Source organism: Panthera leo, chromosome B1 (genome assembly GCF_018350215.1).
Source record: "Panthera leo isolate Ple1 chromosome B1, P.leo_Ple1_pat1.1, whole genome shotgun sequence".
NCBI lineage: Eukaryota > Metazoa > Chordata > Mammalia > Carnivora > Felidae > Panthera > Panthera leo.
The window spans coordinates 171,798,447-171,800,775 of record NC_056682.1 but is presented as its reverse complement, the minus strand read 5'-3'; the positions used below and the strand labels follow the sequence as shown (position 1 = coordinate 171,800,775).

General features: G+C 37.3%; 1 protein-coding gene across 1 annotated transcript; it reads left to right on the top strand.

Moving 5' to 3' along the window:
• Positions 1 to 429: 429 nt before the first annotated feature.
• On the top strand, positions 430 to 797 carry LOC122218305 (small nuclear ribonucleoprotein G-like). Its single transcript, XM_042936582.1, has one exon. The coding sequence runs from the start codon at positions 487 to 489 to the stop codon at positions 715 to 717; it is 231 nt and encodes a 76-aa protein (XP_042792516.1). The 5' UTR covers positions 430 to 486; the 3' UTR covers positions 718 to 797.
• Positions 798 to 2,329: the final 1,532 nt, after the last annotated feature.

Here is a 2,329-nt window from a genome sequence, read left to right as displayed (position 1 = left end):
TGTTTAATATAAAATTTAATTGCCATTATGACATGACTATAGTTGGCAAAAGTGGTTACATATTTTATCTCCCATTAAATTATTTATGGAATATCCTTAAAAACAAACAAACAAACAAAAAAACTCAAGAACAAAATGAGAAAGTACTCATTTGGAGTAACTGTAATTTTAGTTAAGCATTATGTACCTAACTTCTAGGCAAAATGTTTTTTTGGCCCAGAAGATGGTTCCGAATATACGAGTAGTCCTCACTATCAACAATAACAAATCCCTATCAAGCACTTACAGAAGGTCAAGTCCTTATGCTGAGACTTGAATTACATCATGGTTCAGTTCAAATAAACTGAGTGCCTCCTGAAAGCAAATCACTGTGTGGAGTGCTGGTGCTGGGATAACTGGGAATCCATATTAAAAACCTAGGTAGGGAGCGTGAAGGACTCCACGAATTCCGTTTAGAGGCATCTTTGAGCTCGCCGAGTAAGCATCATGAGCAAAGCTCACCCTCCCGAGTTGAAAAAATTTATGGACAAGAAATTATCATTGAAATTAAATGGTGGCAGACATGTCCAAGGAATATTGCGGGGGTTCGATCCCTTTATGAATTTTGTGATAGATGAATGTGTGGAGATGGCAACTAGTGGGCAACAGAACAATATTGGAATGGTGGTAATTCGAGGAAATAGTATCATCATATTAGAAGCCTTGGAACTAGTATAAACAATGGGTGTGTTCACCAGAAGAAACCAACTGCTTCCACGTGTCCCCTTCATAGCACCTGTTTTACTACAATATAAAAATCAGGTCACGCATTTTCATATTGAACTTTTTTGTTAAATAAACTTTTTTAATAGTCAAAAAATGCTTTCTCAGACATTCCAAACATGGAAAATTGAATACTCTAGTTTTTTCTAACACAAACTGTTCCTGGTTGAGACTGATTTATTCCAAAGCTTTTATGCATTAATATTGAAGAATCTGATTAAATGTGAAGCATGGCTAGGATGGCCTTTTTTCATCTTTTAATGGAAAGATAAAGAACCTGCAAACCTGAGCAGATTTCTTCTGAAACGTTAACTGTAATTTTCAAAACTCTTGTAGTAGTTTTGATGTACTCTTGACTTTTCCAAGTACATCTATATTCCAAGTATACTGCAATTGAAGTAAAACACAGGAAGTAACGATATAGGTGTTTATTTTGAACATAAACAGGGAAGATTTTTTGAATACAAGAATAGAAACAGAACTCTAGAGAAAAACAAAAAAAAAATAAATAAAAAATAAAAAAAAATAAAAACCTAGGTAGGGGTGCTTGGGTGGCTCAGTCGGTTGAGCATCCGATTTTGGCTCATGATCTCCCGGTTTGTGGATTTGAGCCTCACGTCGGGCTCTGTGCTGACAGCTCAGAGCTTGGAACCTGCTTCGGATTCTGTGTCTCTTTCTGCCCTTCCCCCACTTGCTTTCTATCTCTCTCTTTCAAAAATAAATAAATGTTAAAAAAAATCTAAGTATACAATTTGAATTTTTACATATGTGAACACTCACATAACTGCCACCCAGAGCAAGATATAAAATATTTCCAAAAGACTCTCTCATTCCTCTTTCCACTCAGTACTTGGAGGAAGGCCTTTAAAAAGAAAATTACAGCCAAATGAATCCCTGGGGAATGTAAAAAAAAAAAAAAAAAAAATAGGGAAAGGAGAGCACAGTTAGCTAGTCTGAGGCTAAGAAGTGGCCTGAGGCTTAACAGCAGAAGAGCTTGTTTCTATAATAACTTAAAAATGTTTTAATAGAAAAATTGCTATCCACGAAGTTTATTGTAAGTGGTTTAAAATGTTAAGGGTCAGGGTTGCCTGGGTGGCTCAGTCAGTTAAGTATCCAACTTCAGCTCAGGTCATGATCTCGATGCTTGTGAGTTCGAGCCCACACCAGGTTCCCTGCTGTTAGCATAGAGCCTGCTTCAGATCTTGTCTCCCTCTCTTTCTGCCCCTCCCCCACTTGCTTGCTCTCTCTCAAAAATAAATAAACATTGTATGGAAACCAATTTGACAATAAATTTCATATATTAAAAAAATAGATAGGGGCGCCTGGGTGGCTCAGTCAGTTGAGCAGCCAACTTCGGCTCAGGTCATGATCTCTCGGTCCGTGAGTTCGAGCCCCGCATCGGGCTCTGTGCTGACTGCTCAGAGCCTGGAGCCTGTTTCAGATTCTGTGTCTCCCTCTCTGACCCTCCCCTGTTCATGCTCTGTCTCTCACTGTCTCAAAACTAAATAAAACGTTAAAAAAATTAAAAAAAAAATAAATAAATAAACATTTTTTAAAAATATTAAGG